This window comes from Erythrolamprus reginae, chromosome 5 (genome assembly GCF_031021105.1).
Source record: "Erythrolamprus reginae isolate rEryReg1 chromosome 5, rEryReg1.hap1, whole genome shotgun sequence".
Taxonomy (NCBI): domain Eukaryota; kingdom Metazoa; phylum Chordata; class Lepidosauria; order Squamata; family Dipsadidae; genus Erythrolamprus; species Erythrolamprus reginae.
The window spans coordinates 101,070,293-101,091,742 of record NC_091954.1 but is presented as its reverse complement, the minus strand read 5'-3'; the positions used below and the strand labels follow the sequence as shown (position 1 = coordinate 101,091,742).

Below are 21,450 nucleotides of genomic sequence, written 5' to 3'. Positions count from 1 at the left end.
TATTATTTATTTATCTATCTATCTATCTATCTATCTATCTATCTATCTATCTATCTATCTATCTATCTATAATGCCACCCTTCTCCTTAGACTCAGGGCGTCTTGAAACATGTTAGCAATAGCACTTTTTAACAGAGCTAGGCTATTGCCCCCATAATCCGGGTCCTCATTTTACCCACCTCGGAAGGATGGAAGGCTGAGTCAACCTTGAGCCGGTGATGAGATTTGAACCGCTGACCTACAGATCTACAGTCAGCTTCAATGGCCTGCAGTACTGCACTCTACCTGCTGCGCCACCCCGGCTCAGCACCATATTTTAAAGGCATTCTTAATATAGATGGGGAAATGATTGACTCTTTATCTGTACTTTAGTTAAGAATGAATTTATTTATTTATTTGTTTGTTTGCTTGCTTGCTTGCTTGCTTGCTTGCTTGTTTATTTGATTTATATGCTGCCCCTCTCCAAGGACTCAGCAATCAGCAAGTTATCAGAAAATTTGGTACCAGTTGCCTGTGATGAAGAATAGATAATTGTTCAAGTATTGTTCAAGATAATTGTAGAAGAAGCATTGGTGGAAACCAATGAAGGAAAGAAGCAACTTACTACTAAGAAGAAATTTCCTGACAGAACAATTAACCAGTGGAACAAGTTGTTTGTCTGAAGTGGTGTAGGGTTTCCTGCCTAAGCAGGAGGTTGGACTAGAAGACCTCCAAAGTCCCTTCCAACTCTGTTATTATTGTTGTTGTTGTTCAAACAACAATGTGAGATATGTGAGACTGAGAGATAGTATCCAGCACAAAATCACCCAGTTTCATGACTATTGCAGATTTCAACACCATCCCCAGTCAAATACCTCAACTACTGTACCATATTAGCTCTTGTATTGCTGGCATCGGCATCAGAAGAAAACGGTTGCATCTGGATTGCACTCACACTGAAATGAACCATAAGAAGTATCCTTAGGAAAGAGTTTTATTGATGTCACCACTTCGCATACTCTTCCCTATTAATTCCATGAGTCTTGACATTGATTTATATTGTTCTATATTTTCTCCAGGTTCTTGGATTGGATATCTTGTTGGGCACATCAAAATGTTGGCCATTACTTCTCTCCCTGTCAGGTGGGGCTGCTGTCTTTCAGATTTTTCTGCTCCTAATTTGTCCAGAAAGCCCTAGATACATGTACATAAAATGTGGAGACATTGAAGGAGCCCAAAAAAGTAAGAAAACTTCTTTCAATTGCTTTAAAATCATGTTGAAAAATGTGGGTCACGGCTTCTTAGGACAGTGTTTCTCAATTATTTTCTGTTATACCCCCCCAGGAAGAAATAAACATTTTGTGTGTCCCCCCAACTCTCCCCCAGGATGATTGTTTGCAATATTCAGCACGTTTTCACTGAAAAAACTCAAGCAGCTTATCAGTGCGATTGGGGTGTAATTGTGTTTAAGTGGCGTCTTAAGTTTTTTGGCTTCATGTTGTCCACTGCCAACATTTTTAGACTCAGTAAGCATACCGGTTTTTCCTTGTCTCCCACCGTAGTCACAGTGAAACCAAGTACTACGTATGCTTCATCATATTTTCTTGTCTTAGCTTTTGGGAGATTTACATTTGTCTCATTATCTCTGTCTCTCTCCTCCTTTTCATCCCTGTTAAATATTTTTCCATGGTGTCTCTTAAGGGTTTGTTTTATGCACTTCATATTTCCTACTCTGTGCTGTGTGCTATTGTTCAGGGCAAAAAAAACCTACAAAAGAATTGTTCCCCAGGGTCACACGCCCCCCCATCGCTCCGCATACCCCAGAGTGGGGTGGGGGCACCCCATTATTTGAGAATCACTGTCTTAGGAGAAGTGAAACTTAGTTTGGATGAGGATAGTAGTATCTTTGACTGGAATTAGTTCTACTCTAAAGGCTTTTGTTTGCCGCCCCGAGTCTGCGGAGAGGGGCAGCATACAAATCTAATTAATAAAAATAATAAGATCACTGCTCTCTTATAATACTTCCTTCTCCTATAAATCTAAACAGTAACATCACAGCTTCAGGATAAGAGGCTATAACAGGGGTGTCAAAATCCAGGTCCTGGTGGCAGTTCCAGCCTGCAGGAAGTTTAGATCTGGTCCATGGGTTGCCGTGGAAACAGCAAAGGACTGGCCTGCAGTGGCTCTGTCAGGGAAAAGGGGGGGCAGACAATGGCAGAAAACTGCAAGGAGACCGTTGCAGCCAATAATAGGGCCTGGGAGGGCTGTGTATGCCCCACCCGAGTTCCATATTCATTGGCAGAAGGCTGCAGGAGGCCATCACTGCTAAAAGTTTTATTTGTTTGTTTGTTTGTTTGTTTATTATTTGTTTGTTTGTTTGTTTATTTGCCACCCCTCTCCGACGACTTACTTACTTACTTACTTACTTACTTACTTACTTACTTACTTACTTACTTACTTACTTACATGTATATGCCACCCATCTCCTTGCGAACAACAATAAAATAAGATACAAAAGTTAAAACCCCATAAAAAACAAACAATCAACCATCAATCTTTCAACAGTTAGGCCAGAGCAAGGAGTTGGTTCTCACCGGCTCTCCCAGGCCTGCCCCCAAAGCTGTGTTTTTAGGGCCTTTCAGAAATCCAGGAGAGTGGGGGCGGTGTGAATCTCCAGGGGAAGCTGGTTCCAGAGTGCTGGAGCCACCACAGAGAAGGCCCTCCCCTGTGGTCCTGCCAGCCGGCATTGTTTGGCTAATGGGACCCGGAGGAGGCCGACTCTGTGGGATCTGATTGGTCATAGGGATGTGTGAGGCAGAAAATGATCCCGTAAGTAATCTGGTCCTAAGCCATGTAGGGTTTTACAGGTAATGACCAACACCTTGAATTGGAGCTCAAGAGCCAGTTTTCAGTGGCAGAGTGCTCCGGCCTCCACAGGCGCCTCCGACACAAGTGACATCAAGCTGGCCACACCCACTCCAGGCCGCTAAGGTCAAAAATAACTCTGAAATGGCCCTCAGTGAAATCAAGTTTGACACTCCTGGGCTATAAGGTCCACCCTTTTACCTGACTTCCTTGTGAGTTGTGATTCCCCAGAGTTTGGGCTCACCTGGCAATTTTTCACTTCGCAATTGCTTTGTTTTAAGATCAAGTTGCTAATCATCCAATGTCTTTAAATGAAGGCTATCTGGGGTTCTTTTCCATCAAGAAAGATTTTTTAATTTTTCCTTCCTAGATTTACTAAAACTGAGAGGACAAAACTATGACGCCACCAAAGAAATGGAGGAAATGGAGAAAGAGAAAGAAGAATTATCAAAAGAAAAACCTGTCTCCATTTGGCAGCTGGTTACATCTGCAACCTATCGCCAGCCGTTCTTAGTAGCCATAGGCGTTCATATTGCTCAACAGTTTTCTGGAATTAATGCTGTGAGGTTTTTTTTGTTTTTGTTTTGCTGATGTGTATTATCATTAAATATGTCACTTTACTTATGTCACTTATACAAACCTCTCTGGGAGTGTTATTCAGCTGGGTGGGAGTTCTCTAGGCAATGCAATAATAGAAATGAATATCTGTAGCTCGGGATTGAAATGTGGAACACTTTATTACTTATTTATTTATTTATTCATTCATTCATTCATTCATTCATTCATTCATTCATTCATTTATTGGATTTGTATGCCGCCCCTCTCCGGAGACTCAGGGTGGCTAACAGCAATAAGCAATCTCCGAGACCGCCTCCTGCCGCACGAATCCCAGCGACCGATTAGGTCCCACAGAGTGGGCCTTCTCCGGGTCCCGTCAACTAAACAATGTCGGTTGGCGGGCCCCAGGGGAAGAGCCTTCTCTGTGGCGGCACCGGCCCTCTGGAACCAACTCCCCCCGGAGATTAGAACTGCCCCTACTCTTCCTGCCTTCCGTAAACTCCTTAAAACCCACCTTTGCCGTCAGGCATGGGGGAACTGAAACATCTTCCCCTGGGCATGTTTAATTTATATATGGTATGCTTGTGTCTATGTCTGTTAGTATATGGGGTCTTTTTAAATCTTTAAAATTTTAAATTTAGCTTATTTATGATTTGTTTCCACGTGTTGTGAGCCGCCCCGAGTCTTCGGAGAGGGACGGCATACAAATCTAAGTAATAAATAAATAAAATAAATAAATAAGACAGCATATAATAATAATCCAATACTAAAAACAATTAAAAACCCATTATAATAAAAACTAAACAGACATACAGAAATACCATGCATAAAATTGTAAAGGCCTAGGGGGAAAGGGTATCTCAATTCCCCCATGCCTGGCAGCAGAGGTGGGTTTTAAGTAGCTTATGAAAGGCAAGGAGGGTGGGGGCAATTCTAATCTCTGGGGGGAGTTGGTTCCAGAGGGCCGGGGCCACCACAGAGAAGGCTCTTCCCCTGGGTCCCGCCAAGCGGCATTGTTTAGTTGACAGGACCCGGAGAAGGCCAACTCTGTGGGACCTAACTGGTCGCTGGGATTCATGCAGCAGAAAGCGGTCCTGGAGATAATCTGGTCCGGTGCCATGAAGGGCTTTATAGGTCATAACCAACACTTTGAATTGTGACCCGAAACTGATCGGCAACCAATGCAGACTGCAAAGTGTTGGTGTAACATGGACATACCTTGGGAAGCCCATGATTGCTCTCGCAGCTGCATTCCGCACAATCTGAAGTTTCCGAACACTCTTCAAAGGTAGCCCCATGTAGAGAGTGTTACAGTAGTCGAGCCTCGAGGTGATGAGGGCGTGAGTGACTGTGAACAGTGAGTCCCGGTCCAAATAGGGTCACAACTGGTGCACCAGGCGAACCTGGGCAAACGCCCCCCCCTTGCCACAGCTGAAAGATGTTTCTCTAATTTATGCTCTCTGAGCTTGGTTGTTTGCTTATAGACATTTCATTATCTGACCCTATAACATCATCAGTGCTCAATCCAATACTAGATTTCACTAGCGATAATTAAACCATAAGCACTGGGGAAATTGCTTGAAGTCAACTTCAACATATCAGTAGGATTTTTATTGTATTCTGGGAAATATTTCCGTTTTTATAAATACAGCCGCCAGTTAATTTGCGCTGAAATTTCATTTAGGTCAGAAACAAAACTTGCATACACAGTGTGGTATAAGGATTTTTGCTGCTTTTAACAGATTACTTTTGTCTCTCTTGTTAGATTTTCTACTACTCTACTGATATTTTCAACAAAGCTCATGTCAAGAAGCCAATTTATGCAACCATAGGAGTCGGCTTTGTGAATACGGTGTTTACTGTCGTTGCTGTAAGTAGCAATAGCAATAGCATTTAATTTAATTTGATTCATTATATTTCTATTGTCACGATGATGTGATTAATGTCCGTTTGAACACTAACTCACCGCGGAGGTGATGGACTGAGAGCCCAGTCATTTGTTTTCAAAGCAATATTTCTTTTTATTATAAAAGTACAAAACAAATATGTCACGAGGGACAAAGTAAAAAATACGTCTTCACATGATGGAGGTTACAATTGGAATGGAAAATAAAAGAACAACAGAGCATAAAGAAGGAAGTGAGGTATGATGATGTGGCAGGATATTACATCATAATAGGTGGATCTTAAAGAAACACACACAGTTAACTATTTAATTACGAAATGTCTCTGGGGCTGTCAATATTCAGCGTGACATCTATGCCGCCCAACTCCCAAAGGACTCATTTAGTCTTATACAGTGTATCCTCGTTTATCGCGGGTATTACATTCCAGGACCAACCGTGATAAACGAAAATCTGCAAGTAGGAAGTAGGAAGTCCTTGTTTTTTATGCAGAGTAGCTATTCTGCAATTTATTTATTTATTTATTTATTTATTTATTACTTAGATTTGTATGCCGCCCCCCTCCGAAGACTCGGGGCGGCTCACAACACGTGGAAACAAATCATAAATAATCTAAACAGATTTAAAATATTTAACGATTTTAAAAAGACCCCATATACTAACAGACATACACTCAGGCATACCATATATAAATTAAACATGCCCAGGGGAAGATGTTTCAGTTCCCCCATGCCTGACGGCAAAGGTGGGTTTTAAGGAGTTTTCGGAAGGCAGGAAGAGTAGGGGCAGTCCTAATCTCCGGGGGGAGTTGGTTCCAGAGGGCCGGTGCCGCCACAGAGAAGGCTCTTCCCCTGGGGCCCGCCAACTGACATTGTTTAGTTGACGGGACCCGGAGAAGGCCCACTCTGTGGGACCTAATCGGTCGCTGGGATTCGTGCGGCAGCAGGTGGTCTCGGAGATATTCTGGTCCAGTGCCATGAAGGGCTTTAAAGGTCATAACCAACACTTTGAATTGTGACCGGAAACTGATCGGCAGCCAATGCAGACTGCGGAGTGATGGTGAAACATGGGCATACCTAGGTAAGCCCATGACTGCTCTCGCAGCTGCATTCTGCACGACCTGAAGTTTCCGAACACTTTTCAAAGGTAGCCCCATGTAGAGAGCGTTACAGGAATTGTTCTCGGGAGGTTTTAGATTGTGGTTTAACAACCTTTCTGGGAAACCTTACATTGTGGGACTGCCAAGTGTAGAAGACTTTTTCCTTTTTTTCAAACAGGGCTGTGAAAATATTTAATGACCCCTCACATCCTGGACACAAACTGTTTCAACTCCTACCCTCAAAATGTTGCTACAGAGCACTGCACACCAAGATAACTAGACACATGAATATATTTTTCCCAAACGCCATCACTCTGCTAAACAAATAATCCCATCAACATTGTCAAACTATTTACTGTACTACTATTACAAGTAGTTTTTTCTCATCATTCCTATCACCCATCTCCTCCCACTAATGATTGTATGACTAACTTGTTGCTTGTATCTTTAAGATTTTTATTAATATTGATTGTTTCTCCATTGCTTATTTGACCCCCTATGACAATCATTAAGTGCTGTACCTCATGATTCTTGACAGATGTATCTTTTATGTACACTGAGAGCATATACACCAAAGATAAATTCCTTGTGTGTCCAATCACACTAGGCCAATAAAGAATTCTATTCTATTCTATTCTATTCTATTCTGCATTACAGAAAGGAATGGGACTTATTTATTGTTGTGAGCCGCTCCGAGTCTTCGGAGGGGGCAGCATACAAATCTAATAAATAATAATAATAATAATAATAATAATAATAATAATAATAGTTTGTTTGTTTTGTCAAGTACATATTGGACGTATGTAAAGATATAATAATATACATGATACTAGTAAGAAAAGAAAAAAATAAGAAGAAACATTAGGTATAATAATATTTATATTCATGGTACTAGTAAAAAATAAAAGAAACATTAGGACAGAGGACGGAAGGCACACTGGTGCAGTTATGCACGACCCTTGCATAAGTTATGCAGCCGTGCGACTGAAGAAATCTAGTTAGGATTCGCTGGAAACTAAAAGGAAAAATTAGTTAAAAAATAAACAATCAGGACAGCTTTGAACATTGTCCCAAAGTTTTAAACTGTATTTTCCCCCTTCTCTTTTGTTAGAATCCTAGAGTTACATGAATCTTGGTTCTAAATAGCCGTTTCAAATTTTGCCTTTTGACAACCATAGTAAATATGGTATGTTGTTCTGGTTCCAACCGCTCTTTATTTTTCTCTATGAGTGTTTAAATATTATCTGAGCTTTATCAGAAAATCAATGACAGGGACTCCAGATCAACAGGTAGACATAAACCATTTATTTGAACTTCGAACGCTGAAGTAGCAGAAAAGAGCTGCTACTCAGAATAAAATGTGCTGAGGTCAGCAATTCGATAGATGGGATATCAGCCAACAGATGAAATCACAAAGAGTAAGACATTTTAAGGACAAGATGTTTGTTTTCTATTTCCTTAGAACATGAACCCCAATGACCAAAGGTATTGTTGCAATCCTTGATTTGTATCAGCAGACTTTTGTTTTTCATCTCTCTGCAAGAGAAAACCCAGCAGAGATTAGGATTAAAAGTATGGAATTTATAACCACTAGATGGTTTTTAAAGGGGACTGGACATGTTCACGAAGGAGAGGGCTGTCAATTATTACAAAAGTTGATGACTGATTGCTATCTTGGACATACTGAGCCGGTACTGTGATCTTAAAGCACAAAGATCCACTCAAAAGATCATTTGTTATCATTCGGATAGGAAAGAAAATCCCCCAAATTTCTAAAAGTGATTTTGCTTTATTTTAAAGCAGTCATAAGCATAGTTCCCTCTAAGCTGAGCAGCTGAGCAATCGCTCACTTAAAAATCATCATCAACTCAGAGTTTTCCAAACCTGCCCAGAAGCCGAGGGGGAAAGAGTGAGAGGCAAGGAGAGAGAGAGGAAGAGAGAGAAACAGATAGAAAAAAGAGAGGAAGGAAAAGAGAAAGAAAAAGAATGGGAGTAAGGAAGAGAGAAAGAAAATCAAAATCTAGTTTGAAACTAGCTCAACTATTTAAGTGGCATTTTGATATTGATAGAGTTGCCCTATTATGAGCTCACTGTTATAGACACACAGTACAGTATTTTATTTTGAAATTCTCTGAGGCAAAACAGGGTGGGGTTTTTGTTTGTTTGTTTGTTTGTTTGTTTGTTTGTTTGTTTGTTTATTTATTTATTTATTTATTTATTTATTTATTTATTTATTTATTATTTCTGTGCCGCCCAGTCCCAAAGGGACTGCCGCTCAGACACTATACTTTTCCGCCCACCCCCCAAAAAAATTAGAAGGAACACTGGTCATAAGCTGTGCTTCTGCAGTGATGCAAAACCAGCTTCAAAGCAAGTTTAATGCCTTAATGTTTAATAATAACAACAACTACAACTACAACTATTACTACTACTACTACAACAACTACTATTATTATTATTATTATTATTATTATTATTATTATTATTATTATTATTATTATTATTATAGTTCCAACCTCCGGAATTCCCTAGCTCAGAGAATACTGTATTCTATCCATTCCAAGTTTTCGGAGAGGGATGGCATACAAATATTAATAATCATATTCATCATCATCATAATCATAATGCACTACACCCCCACAGTGACGTTGACAGGCTGTACTTACCAAGGAAAATAGGCGGCAGATGACTTTTGCAAGTGAAACAAACAGTGGAAGAAGAGAAGCATGCATTAGCTGACTATGTGAAGGAGAGCAAAGAGTCAGTGTTGATGGAGGTCAACAATAGGAAGCTTCTCAAGGTGAAGCAAACTAAGGACCAGTACAGAAAAACTGTAACTTAATGTTGTATGGACAGTTGGCAGAACAAAGCATTGCGTGAGAAGATTGAAGGCAAAGTGGATAAAGAAAAGACCTGGTCATGGCTTACAAGTAGAACACCCAAAAAGGAGACAGAAGGACTAATACTGGCGGCACAAGAACAGGCCATTAGAACAAATGCTGTCAAAGCCAGAATTGAAAAATCAACAGACCATCCAAAGTGCAGACTCTGTAAAGAAACAGATGAAACAATCGATCACATACTCAGCTGCTGCAAAAAGAACACACAGACTGACTACAAACATAGACATGATGCTGTGGCACAGATGATCCACTGGAACTTGTGCCGGAACTACCATTTACCAGTGGCAAAGAACTGGTGGGATCATAAGCCTGAAAAAGTGGTCAAAAATGAGCAAGCAAAACTACTGTGGGACTTCCGACTTCAGACTGACCGAATTCTGAAGCATAACACACCAGACATCCTGATTGTGGAGAAAAAGAAAGTATGGATCATCGACATTGCAATCCCAGGGGACAGCAGAATTGAGGAGAAGCAACTAGAGAAATTTGTGAAATACAAAGATCTAAAAATCGAGCTGCAACGACTCTGGCATAAGCCAGTAAAAGTGGTCCCAGTGGTACTTGGCATGCTGGGTGCAGTGCCAAAGGATCTCAGCGGACATTTGAAAACCACCGGAAGTGACAAAATCTCCATCTGTCAATTGCAAAAGGCCGCTTTACTAGGATCGGCAAACATAATTCGCCGCTACATCACGCAGTCCTAGGTGCTTGGGAAGTGCCCGACTGGTGATGAAATACGAAATCCAGCATAGCGATCTCGTTTGCTGTGTTGTATTGACATAATAATAATAATAATAATAATAATAATAATAATAATAATAATAATAATAATAATAATAATAATATTTGTATGCCATCTCTCTCCAAAAACTTGGAGCGGATAGAATACAGTATTCTCTGAGCTAGGGAATTCCAGAGGTTGGAACTATACCATAACACAAAGGTCCTCTTCCTAGAAAATGGATTAAAGAAAAACCAAGTGAGTTTTTCCTCTACATTTTTTGAGGATTATCATGTTTTCCAAAGTCTGTTTCCATCCTCTACCTCTATGTATATGACCAAAGAGAAAACTATTATCTTGATCCATGTAGAAAATGACTCTTGGCCTTCAATCCAGATAGCAATCTGTTTACACAGCTTCTAAAAATGCTACCCCAAAGCTCTATGATTTGGTAAGTGTTGTGATTCCGTCTGAGGCTCCTCAGGGAACGGCTGACCCTCTGCCGGCTCCATGCTCAGAGGGGGAGGAGGAGGAACAGGAGGAGGAGGAGGAGGTCCAGGCAGACGGGGAGGAGGAATATCAGGCCGAGGGAGAGGGAGAACAGCCTGAATCCCCCGGGGTGGAGCTCTCCCCAGCAAGCAGCCTGGAGTCCTTAGATGAAAATGCACAAGCCATCATCGATCTCAGGCAGAGAAGAGCAGCACAACGAAGGGGACAATTAGCCAGGTATTTCCAGTCCTAAATAGGCAACAGCTGGGTTTGGGTGTGGTTCTCCCCAGAAAGGCTGAAAAGGCAGACCCACCCTTCCTGTATTGTGGAGTATTATCTTTGGGAGTCCTGGGACCTGGCTGTGATCTTTGGCGTCTCTGATTCTGGCTTGTGGCCTTGAAGGCTGAAACCTTGGGGGGAAAGGCGTGGGTCTTATTCTCTACAGTGGTGTGTGTGCCAGCAAGAAGTCTGCTGTATTGTCTGGCCGTCAGGACTCTGCTGTGAAGCCTCATAGCCTGCCTGTTGGGAAGAACAGGTTTTTCTCTGTGTTTATTTTTCAAACTATAAAGTGCCTTTGCTTTTACCAGCGTGTCTGGCTGTTTTTTCCAGTTGGTGTTGCAGTCTGGGGGCACCCAGACAGAACAGTAAGAGAGATGATTTTCAGCTTTGTGGATCTGGGTACAAAGCCAGTTTTTGTGATGGACCCAGGGGATTCCAATGGATTCCACATATCAATTTTGGGACAACCTAGAACTATCCTGCCTCTGATCTGACCTAAGCTTAGTACACAAAATTGTCTGCTAGAACATCCTAACTGTCAATGATTACTTTAGCTTCAACCGCAATAATACACAGGCAAAGAATGGAATGGAATGGAATGGAATGGAATGAATGGAATGGAATGGAATAGAAATTTATTGGCCAAGTGTGATTGGACATTCAAAGAATTTGTCTTGGTGCGTATGCTCTCAGTGTACATAAAAGAAAAGATAAGTTCATCAAGAATCATAAGGTACAACACACAATGATAGTCCGGGTACAAATAAGCAATCAAATCATATTAGGAACTAATCAATATAAATTGTAAGGATACAAGCAACAAAGTTACAGTCGTACAGACATTTGTGGGAGGAGATGGGTGATGGGAACGATGAGAAGATTAATAGTAGAGCAGACTTAGGAAATAGTTTGACAGTGTTGAGGGAATTATTTGTTTAGCAGAGTGATGGCGTTCGGGGGAAAACTGTACTTGTGTGTGTTTGTTCTGGGGTGCAGTGCTCTATAGCGTCGTTTTGAGGGTAGGAGTTGAAGCAGTTTGTGTCTAGGATGTGAGGTGTCTGTAAATATTTTCACAACCCTCTTTTTATTTTTAATTTATTTTTTTATTATGAGATGTAAACTCATAGTAAACCGCTCCAAACGCGATTGCAAAAAATACGACTTCAGCAACAGAACGGTCCATGCCTGGAACACACTACCTGACTCAGTTGTTAAATCCTCAAAACCCCAAAACCTTAACCTTAAACTATTGTGGACGTCATCCCCCATTCCTAAGGGGACATGCATAAGTGCCCCAGCATGCCTTTTGTCCTTGACCTATTGTTCCCATTTGTTCGTACTCATTTCTTATGTTTATACTTGTTTATTCAATCAATACAACTTAACTCTATCAGGTGATGGAATGAGATTTAAATACAGATTATATATAGAAAGTTAGAAGTACCATATAAGAAGTGTAGATTTGGAGTGTTAACTGTTAAATTGGGCTTTAAAAAAAATTAAAAATTTGGGGAGCATCAAATATATATTACTAAGAGGAAGATGGGAGAAGTGTGAAATGTTTTTTCTTTTATTTTTTAATATTAACAGGTTATTTAGCTTTTAATAAAATGTATAAAGGGAAGATGAAGGCACTTTGGCTGTGTTTAATAAGTTAGAAATATCGTTTCTACTAAATATCTGAATAAATATTAATGATGAAATTTTAATTACATGACAACTGGATGACAAAACTAGAAAAGTATGCAGTGGGGAAGTATGAACTATTTACGAATAAAATACTTGTATTTTATTGTACTAAAATAGAAGATGTATTGCATTGAGGAATTTATGTGGAGAGAGAAAAATAAAAAATTCCTACCCCCCAAAAACAACAACTAACTTAACTCTTCTTTCTTCTGTCCTCACCACCTCCCCAAACCCCACACTTTTAGCTTTTCCTGGTGGAAAAAGCAGGGAGACGTATCCTCTTTATGGCTGGTCTGTTAGGCATGATGGTGTGCACCATAACAATGACTTTTGGGCTCGTACTTCAGGTAAGATACCTGTGTCAAGTGTTCAGTTATTAGTTCTGTCAACATCCACTATGTTTGAACATCTAATCTCTCTAGCAAAATGTCACTGTTACTTGGTGGTGAGCTATTCTGTTATGAAGTGTAAATCATGCAGGTCATTGGTAACTTAATCTGCAAACCTCCCCATCAATTCCCTTATCCCCATCAGGATGAGCACATATTCTTTTTAAAAAATATATATTTTATTAATTTTCAAAAAACAAACATAACAGACATAACATACAACATTTAGTGGAGCTACAGTCGCTCCGCTCAAAGTAGAAGTCATCATCATAATAATAAAAGAAAAACTTCATCTATAAAATGTATAAAAATATATAAAATGAAAATATCAGTTTTGATATAATAAATCTAAAGCTATATCAAAGTTTATAAAAATGTATATAAGAAAAAGACATTTTAAGAGAAAAAAGAAGAATTTATGTTTATATTAGTAAATAATTACCATCTAATACAATTCTAGTACTAAATTCAAATATTCAGACTAATATAACAACACACATCCCCTTTTCCTTGTTTCCCACCAAGTACTGTATATACCTTCTGCCAGATTTCATAAAATTCTGATTCTTCTTGGTTGTTTGAGCACATATTCTACTCAGTTTGATTCAGAAAAAAAAATCCAAACCTTGATATTTATTAAACATCTGTAAACAAGAAAACAATTAACTAGTAAAATGGGACAACAGAGAGAAAAAAGCAGGGGATGGTAGAAAAAGAGTTCACATCACCCTTAAAAAAAACCTCAATCATAATAGAGCTGGAAGGGACCTTGGAGGTCCTGTAGTCCAGCCCCTCTGCTCAAGCAGGAGATCCTATACCAGATGGTGGGGTGGGCAGGCAGGGCAAGAGAGCATTGGGTGAGCAGATTGAGCGAGCAAGGATCTGTTTGGGGACATAGAAACATAGAAGATTGACAGCAGAAAAAGGCCTCATGGTCCATCTAGTCTGCCCTTATACTATTTCCTGTATTTTATCTTAGGATGGATATATGTTTATTCCAGAAATGTTTAAATTAAGTTACTGTGGATTTACCAACCATCTCTGCTGGAAGTTAGTTCCAAGCATCTACTACTCTTTCAGTAAAATAATATTTTCTCATGTTGCTTCTGATCTTTCCCCCAGCTAACCTCAGATTGTACCCCCTTGTTCTTGTGTTCACTTTCCTATTAAAAACACTTCCCCCCCCTGAACCTTATCTAATCCTTTAACATATTTAAATGTTTCAATCATGTCCCCCCTTTTCCTTCTGCCCTCCAGACTATACAGATTGAGTTCATTGTAGCCCGTTTTTGGACCCGTTCAATTTTTGTCAATATCTTTTTGTAGGTGAGGTCTCCAGAACTGAACACAGTATTCCAAATGTGGTCTCACCAGCGCTCTTTACAGCGGGATCACAATATACCTCTTCCTGCTTGTTATACCTCTAGCTATGCAGCCAAGCATTCTATTTGCTTTCCCTACCGCCTGACCGCACATGACCAGGCTGTCGTTATTGCCAGTTCAGAGAACCAGTCCCTATTTTTACTACGGCTTCTATAGAATCAGTCTGAACTGGCAGGAACCCATTTCTGTTTAAGACCCTGTGCGCCCAGTATATAAATTACAGGGCAAAATAACAATTAATTAATGAAACCATGAAATTTGGCCATGTAAATAAGGTTTGCAGATAAATGATGCAAGTAGGAATGTAGTATATATATATTGACACAAAATACTGTAATATATACAGTATTGCATAGCGTCCTTAATGTTTAGATTTGTTCAATTTGATTTTTGTCTTATTATTATTTTTATTTCTTTTCTTTTCTTGCATTGTATTTTGTATTTTTATTTTTTAACATTGGAAAATTAACAAAGACTATTTTTTTTATAAACAAAGGTAGGGGAAAATAGGATTATATAAATCTAAACTGTCATCGCTTTATGTAATAAATATAGAAAATGAAACTAACTTAAATTGGGTTATAGGAGAGTTGAAGGGAAGAGGGATAACTAGGATAGAACAGTTATATGAGAAGGATGGCAGGCCAAGTAGAAATTGTATAGAATGGTGGTTAGGTAAGGGAAGGTGGCTACAAATAAATGCAATATGTAAATATCTTAACGAAAGGGAGAATAAAGAAGTACTATTGAGGGAGGGGACAGGGTTAAAGAAAATAATAAGAGAAAAAAGTGAGGGTATAAAGGCGCAAGCAACCAATATATATAAATTGCTAGTGCAGTCAGACAGGGACACGATTGAAGGATTGACTAAATGGTGGCAAAATGAGATACAAGTAGAGGTACAAGAGATGGAAAATATAGTAGAAAATATAAGGAAAATTAAAAATACAAGAATCAGGGAAATGAGAAGGAAAATATTACATAAGTGGTATTTTACTCCCGTTCAACTCGCACCCTTTCAGCAGAATGTCAGGAGGAATTGTTGGCATGGGTGTCAAGATAAAGGAGTGTTTATGCATATGTTTTGGGAATGCCCGATAGTGCAGGAATTTTGGCAAAAAGTGAAAGAGGATATCAATAGAATGCTAAATATACAATGGACAATCACTAAGGAAATGGCAGTACTAGTTAAAAGCAATGCGATGGGAGAATTTAGAGAAATAAAAAAAGCAGCAATAGAAAGCGCTCAGGCAGTAATAGTTTTGGGTTGGAAGGATGCGACAAAATGGACAATGCAAAATTGGTATAGGTACATGGTGGACCATATTCAATTTGAAATTATGGATAAAAGGATAAATTCGGATAATGAAACTGAGTTGGGACAACTGATGTGACGGTGGGACAAGGTAAGACGATATATGATGAGCAGAATCCGAGACCAAGCTGCAAGAAATAAATTGGAATCACTCTATAATATGTAAATACTGTAGATATATTGCTCTTGGGTCAAGTGGACTATACAAGAAATACCCCCGATTTGGTGGTGTGGAATGTGTGTGTGTCTGGGTGGTGGGCACATTTCACTATGCCCTGTTTTATGTTGTGTGTATATATGTAAAAATTAATTAAAAATTAATAAAATTAAAAAAAGGTTTGCACATAGCCACACAGAAACATGATGGCCATCCAAACTTTTCCATTAACTGTGTCTGAAAGCTGATGATGTTGTTAATATGGTTCCATCTGTTTTTGTTTTCAGCCCAAGATTCCCTGGATGAGCTATGTCAGCCTGATTTCCGTCTTCCTCTTTGTGTCTTTTTTTGAAATTGGACCAGGACCGATTCCCTGGTTCATTGTTGCGGAGTTATTTAGCCAAGGTCCTCGCCCAGCAGCTGTTGCAATTGCCGGATTTTCCAACTGGGTCACCAATTTCTGCATTGGAATGTTCTTCCCATACCTGGCCGTAAGGAAATTTTGACATGCTAAAACTACACCACGGAATGATTGTCAATCATTTTATATCTACTGTATTTTTCTGAGTATAAGACGCAGGGTGGGAGCAGTTCTAATCTCCGGGGGGAGTTGATTCCAGAGGGTCGGGGCCACCACAGAGAAGGCTCTTCCCCTGGGTCCCACCAGACGACATTGTTCGTGGAATAAAAAAGCAGAATTATGTATGTTAGTGAAACATTTTAAGGTATATGCATGGATCAATAAATGAAAATTGTGAAGAAGAAAATAAATTAAAAATAAAATAGTGGTAGAAATATAACTACAGGCCAGTTAGCTTGACATCATTTGTAGTTAAAATAATGGAGACTCTACTCAAAAAGAGGATAAATCAACACCTAAAAAACAATAACTTATTGGACTCAAATCAGCATGGCTTTACTGAAGGCAAATCATGTCAGACTAATCTCATTGATTTCTTTGACTATGTCACAAAGGTGTTGGATGAAGGTGGTGCCGTGGATATTGCTTCAGCAAAGCCTTTGCTTCAGCAAAGCCTTTGATACAGTTCCACATAAAGAGCTGCTGGGCGGCTTCCCTGGGTCTTCCCCCTCTTGCTGGCATCAGCGAGGAGTTTCCCCACCGCCCACGCAAACTCCTCGCTGCCGCTCGCCCGCCCTTCGCCCGCCCACGCCGTTCGCTCCCCCTCTTGCTGGCGGGAGGGCGAGAAGCCCTCCCCAGCACCCGCTCGCCCGCCCTTCGCCGCTCGCCCGCCCTTCGCCCTGGCCGCTTCTTCCCAGCGGAGAAATTCCAGCCCCCACCTGGTCCCGCCTGATCCTCCTCCCTGAGGCAGCTCGCCCTCCCATGGCCGCTTCCTCCACCCTCCATCGCAAGCCCTCGCCACCACAGCCAACGCGCGCTGCGATCTTCAAGCCCGGCTCCTTTCGGCCCAGCATCCCGGGCCAAGCAGCTGCCTTCCGTGACTGAGCCTGGCTCGCCCGGAAGATCGTAGCGCGCGTTGGCTGCAGCGGCGAGGGAAGCCAAGCCGGCAGCAATGTCGCCGCCGCTGCAGCCAATGCGCGCTACGATCTTCCGGGCCAGCCAGGCTCAGCGGATCAAGCCCGGCTCCTCTCGGCCCAGCATCCCGGGCCAAGCGGCTGCCTTCCATGACTGAGCCTGGCTCGCCCGGAAGATCGTAGCGCACGTTGGCTGCAGCGGCGAGGGAAGCCAAGCCGGCAGCAATGTCGCCGCCGCTGCAGCCAACGCGCGCTACGATCTTCCGGGCCAGCCAGGCTCAGCGGATCAAGCCCGGCTCCTCTCGGCCCAGCATCCCGGGCCAAGCGGCTGCCTTCCGTCACTAAGCCTGGCTCGCCCGGAAGATCGTAGCGCACGTTGGCTGCGCTGGCGAGGGAAGCCAAGCAGGCGCGCCGTTCTCCCCTGACTCCTAAAGTGGGGAAGTTTGCCAGGAGTCAGCGGAGAATGGCGCAACTGTTTTAAAACGATCGGAGCTTTCCAATGAGTCCCGAAGACAAACGGCAAACTTCCGTGTTTGTCTTCGGGACTCATTGGAAAGCCGCGCGGGTGTTTTAAAACATCCCCACCGACATGGGGGGCTTGCTAGCACCCCCCCAAACGCGGGTTGGGGGTTCGGGGGGGTGCTAGCGAGCCCCCCATGTCGGCGGCCGCGCCGCCCCCCAATCTTCGGCTCCTCGCTAGCGCTGCGGAAGTTAAAAACACCATCTGCACATGCGCAGATGGTGTTTTTACTTCCACAGCGCTACTTCGCGAAAACCCGCTCATTGCGGGGGGGTCCTGGAACGGAACCCTCACAACGAGCGGGGGATCACTGTACTGTGTTCAGTTCTGGAGACCTCACCTACAAAAAGATATTGACAAAATTGAACGGGTCCAAAGACGGGCTACAAGAATGGTGGAAGGTCTTAAGCATAAAACGTATCAGGAAAGACTTCATGAACTCAATCTGTATAGTCTGGAGGACAGAAGGAAAAGGGGGGACATGATCGAAACATTTAAATATATTAAAGGGTTAAATAAGGTCCAGGAGGGAAGTGTTTTTAATAGGAAAGTGAACACAAGGACAAGGGGATACAATCTGAAGTTAGTTGGGGGAAAGATCAAAAGCAACATGAGAAAATATTATTTTACTGAAAGAGTAGTAGATCCTTGGAACAAACTTCCAGCAGACGTGGTAGATAAATCCACAGTAACTGAATTTAAACATGCCTGGGATAAACATATATCCATCCTAAGATAAAATACAGAAAATAGTATAAGGGCAGACTAGATGGACCATGTGGTCTTTTTCTGCCGTCAGACTTCTATGTTTCTATAACACCTTTTGCAGGTAGCAAAATCTCACATGGAGACACATGTGAGCACGCCTGAGTTTTTGCATCATGCACAGGTGCAGGAGGCAAAATTGCGCTCAATCCCGCACTCGTGCGCCAGAGCTGTGGAGCTGTGCGCAATTAGCTGTTCCAGTAGGAGCCCACCACTGGACTGCACCACTGGTGGACAATGCCCACTGAGGGATCAATGCAGTGGGGCTTACAGAGCTGTTAACAGTGCAAGAGTGAAACTATGCAAAGAGATGCACACGATGCAATGTGAAGATATGCAAAAAAGAATATTTCCATACAAACGTGAGTTTATTGCTTCCTGAAACCAGCGACGCTATAAACGCCTTCTCTCTTTGTTTCTCCTCCATCGCAGAATTTATTGGGCTCCTACGTCTTTCTGGTCTTTGCCAGCCTCCTTGTCGTTTTCGTCTTATTTGTTTACGTCAAAGTGCCAGAAACCAAAGGCAAGTCCTTTGAAGAGATCACAGAAGAATTCCGCCGCCGAAGCAGGAAAGATGTCGGGGGACCAACAGAAATGGAGCATTTGGGAACCGTTGAAGAGGCTTAGAAGCAACATTGCAGGAGGAAGTTTTGGAGCCAAGCCAGTAGAAACTCTGGAGAAACAGCTTCAGAAAAATATAAACGCATGGAAGGTTAAAATCTGTTCCCTGACTACTAGTGGATTGATTTTGCACAGCAATCTCTTGATTTCTCGGTTCTCTCAGGAACTTCTTGCATTATGGAGCCTCACAAGCTTCATGCAAAGGAGGCTAAGGAAGAAACTTCAGGGGAGAGCTATCGATTAATAGGGAACCTCTATTCCCGGCGATCCATTGTACAGGTATTCCTCGACTTACAACCACAACCCAGCCCCAAACTTCCATTGAGTCTTAGCCCATGTTATAACTTTTCTTGCCACAGTGGTTCAGTTGAATCCCTGCTGTTGTTAAGTTAGTAACACGGCTGTAAAAGCGAATCTGGCTTCCCTGTTGATTTTGCTTGGCTGAGGGTCGCAAAACAGGATCTCCTGATCTCCCCACCTCCAGGACGCTGCAACCATCATGATCACGTGACAATGGGAATCCTGCATAAGTCTGCATAAGTATTTTCCTCCCCGGTGCCATTGCAACTTTGAGCAGTCACTAAATGAAATATTGTAAGTCAAGGACTACCTGTATTCACTGAGATGCAACAGTGGTGCTTGGGCAAAGGGGGAAAAAAGCACAAAACAGAAGCTATTCATGGTCAAAAGGGGGTATATGTATGTGCTAAAATGTATTCATATATATATAAATTCCAAGAATAAGGTGTTTTGCCAGTCAGGGAAACCCACTGCATTCATGTTGGTTTGTTCCACCAATTATGTAGCTTAAGGAAAGCTAAGCAAACATTTATTGCCTTTCGGTCGACGTTAAGTCCCTCTGGTCTTTGAAAAGTGAAATGCCATCAGGCCGTGGTCTGCCTCTGCCACATCTTGCGTGTCAAGTATTCCTGACTGGCTCTCAAGTTGCCATAGACAGAGGGATGGGGAAATCGAGTGTTGCAGCTGCCGTGAGGGAATTGCACTTCAGTCAAAATAAAAACACATTCCAGCTAGCAAATGTCAAGGCCATCTCCACGGAGACACACAGTGGCCAGAGAGAGGGAATTCTGTAACCCACGAAATTGGGGAATGTGACTGATGACCATACCTTGGGGGGAGGGGGAACAAGTGCAGAGCCGGTGTGGAAATTAAGTGAGGTTAGAGTTGACTTTCTGTCAGGGTTCTCACGGATCCCCTAATTCGGTGATGGCAGAACCTATGGCACGGGTGCTTCAGGTGGCACTTGCAGTCATATCTGCTGGCACGCGAATCATTGCCCTAGCTCAGCTCCAATGTGCATGTGTGTGCTGGCCATCTGATTTTCTGGCTTGCACAGAGGCTCTGGGAGGGCATTTTTGGCTTCTGGAGAACCTCCGGGGGGGGAGGGCATTTTTACCCTCCCCAAGCTCCAAGGAAACCTTTGGAGCCTGGTGAGGTCAAAACATGAGCCTACTGGGCCCACCAGAAATTGGGAAACAGGCTGTTTCTGGCCTCCAGGGGGGCAGGAAAAGCTGTTTTCGCCCTCCACAGGTATTGTTGGTTGGTTATGACCTATAAAGTGTTGGTTAAGACCTATAAAGTCCTTCATGGCATCGGACCAGAATATCTCCGGGACCGCCTTCTGCCGCACGAATCCCAGCGACCGGTTAGGTCCCACAGAGTTGGCCTTCTCCGGGTCCCATCGACTAAGCAATGTCATTTGGCGGGACCCAGGAGAAGAGCCTTCTCTGTGGCGGCCCCGGCCCTCTAGAACCAGCTCCCCCCAGATATCAGAGTTGCCCCCACCCTCCTTGCCTTTAGCAAGCTCCTTAAAACCCACCTGTCATCAGGCATGGGGGAAATTGAAATTTCCCTTCCCCCTAGGCTTATAGAATTTATACATGGTATGCTTGTATGTATGAGTGGTTCTTTAAATTGGGGGTTTTTAGATTATTTTTAATATTAGATTTGTTTACATTGTCTTTTTATACTGTTGTTAGCCGCCCCGAGTCTTCGGAGAGGGGCGGCATACAAATCTGATAAATAAATAAATAAATATTGAATTATGGGTTTGGGCACTCATACATGCGCAATAGTGCATGCCCACGCTCCTTCGGCACCTAAGGGGGAAAAGGTTCGCCATCACTGCCCTAATTAAATCATGACCCTCAAGCAAAGCTTCAGGAAAAATCCAGTTATTTATTAGGAGCTTCACATCCGCACATTTCCAAGTGAAGCTAACTCTGACCTTACTTAATTCGAGCCATGTCCCCCACCCCTCGCATTCTGGCATAGCTAAATTAAATGGCCTCAAAAGCTC

The 21,450-nt window shown here is 42.2% G+C and overlaps 1 protein-coding gene across 1 annotated transcript in view; it reads left to right on the top strand.

Moving 5' to 3' along the window:
* Positions 1–21,196, top strand: part of SLC2A2 (solute carrier family 2 member 2) — a 49,764-nt gene extending 28,568 nt beyond the window's left edge. The window contains exons 6-11 of the mRNA XM_070753624.1: positions 1,059–1,221; positions 3,215–3,405; positions 5,168–5,272; positions 12,732–12,833; positions 16,018–16,221; positions 18,942–21,196. Of these exons, the coding sequence (XP_070609725.1) occupies positions 1,059–1,221; positions 3,215–3,405; positions 5,168–5,272; positions 12,732–12,833; positions 16,018–16,221; positions 18,942–19,136 (960 nt within the window). The 3' untranslated portion in view covers positions 19,137–21,196. The remainder of the gene's footprint in view (positions 1–1,058; positions 1,222–3,214; positions 3,406–5,167; positions 5,273–12,731; positions 12,834–16,017; positions 16,222–18,941) is intronic.
* The last annotated feature ends 254 nt before the right edge of the window (positions 21,197–21,450 follow it).